Source organism: Penaeus monodon, chromosome 27 (assembly GCF_015228065.2).
Source record: "Penaeus monodon isolate SGIC_2016 chromosome 27, NSTDA_Pmon_1, whole genome shotgun sequence".
In the NCBI taxonomy this organism is placed as follows: Eukaryota; Metazoa; Arthropoda; class Malacostraca; order Decapoda; family Penaeidae; genus Penaeus; species Penaeus monodon.
Genome location: NC_051412.1, coordinates 36,658,676 through 36,659,871, shown reverse-complemented (window position 1 = coordinate 36,659,871; position 1,196 = coordinate 36,658,676). Strand labels below are relative to the sequence as shown.

Below are 1,196 nucleotides of genomic sequence, written 5' to 3'. Positions count from 1 at the left end.
GGAAGAGAAAGAAGAAAACCAAATAGGAAATAAAGCAAAATACCAGAAGGAAAAATAAACGAGATAGACAATAAAAGAATTGTAAGGAGACAAAGATGAAACAGAAATTTACTAAGAGGGAAAGAAAAACGAAAGAAGAAAAATAGATAAGTAAAACAAAATACGAGGAGAGAAACAAGAAAAAGAACTATACTAAGAGGGAACTTAAAGTCGAAAGAAGAAAAATGAATAAGTGCAAAATACGAGGAGAGAAAGGGAAGAGCGGAGTACAGCCAGCCGCGGGGGAGGGGGCCCAGGGCAGGGCGAAGGAGCGAGCGAGTCCAGAGGGAATCCGTCCAGCCAGTGAGTCCTTGGGAGGTACGGTGGAAGTCAGGACGCTGGGTCGCTTGACAGTCATGGCGTCCTGGACGTTGGTGGGGCTTTGGGCTCCCAGTGGAGTGCCTCTGTTCGTGCGGCATACAGGGCACGGGAAGCCGGTATGGGATATCATTGGTATACACGTTTCCTTTGTACTTCTTCCAGGAAGAGTCGCACAACAACAGTGGTGTGGGAAGGGAGACCTGCAACAGGTGTCTGGAGAGACAAGTGCACGCAAGTGCAGCTGTTCGTCTGCGACCTTGAGAGCCTACCTGGGGGGAGGCCAAGGTCTGGAGAGGATTGTTATCCAAAGACCGACAATTTCCATCGTGTTTAGTGATATTACAGTGGGTGGATAGCTTTCAAGCAGGAAGAAATGTAAGCACGAAAGAATGTGTACTTGCATGAAAAAACGGTGCTACGCCCATTCCAGCTAGAAATAGTGATCTTAGAAGTGGTTCAGCAATTAAAAAATTGTAAAACAGTATGGTTACATACAGTAATACCAAATCTCAAATGAGGAATGTTTGGTCTTAAAACTTCTTTGTCAGAAGAGTAAAAAACGAAACAAGGATGCAAGCTAGAATTTTGTGGTTGTGAAGAATCTACCCCCAAAGTTTAGATTTTTCACTTTCTTAATTGCTTTCCTGATTCTTAGAGGGGCTTACATTCCTGTCAGCTATTCGCATGGCTGTCCATTTAGTTGAGGAAACATCAAACTTATACTAGGACATGGTAGTTTTTGTTTCATACAGTCATCCACCCTTGTAATTATAATTCCTTGCTTTGGTAATTTTTAATTTCACACAAACATTCAAACTTGCAATTAATATTTGTCC

At 42.7% G+C, this 1,196-nt stretch overlaps 1 protein-coding gene across 1 annotated transcript in view; it reads left to right on the top strand.

Annotated features, from left to right (window-relative positions):
* Positions 1–342: 342 nt before the first annotated feature.
* Positions 343–1,196, top strand: part of LOC119590823 (protein fuzzy homolog) — a gene marked incomplete in the record, with an annotated part of 14,228 nt that continues 13,374 nt past the window's right edge. The window contains 1 exon segment of the mRNA XM_037939575.1: positions 343–476. Within this exon segment, the coding sequence (XP_037795503.1) occupies positions 396–476 (81 nt within the window).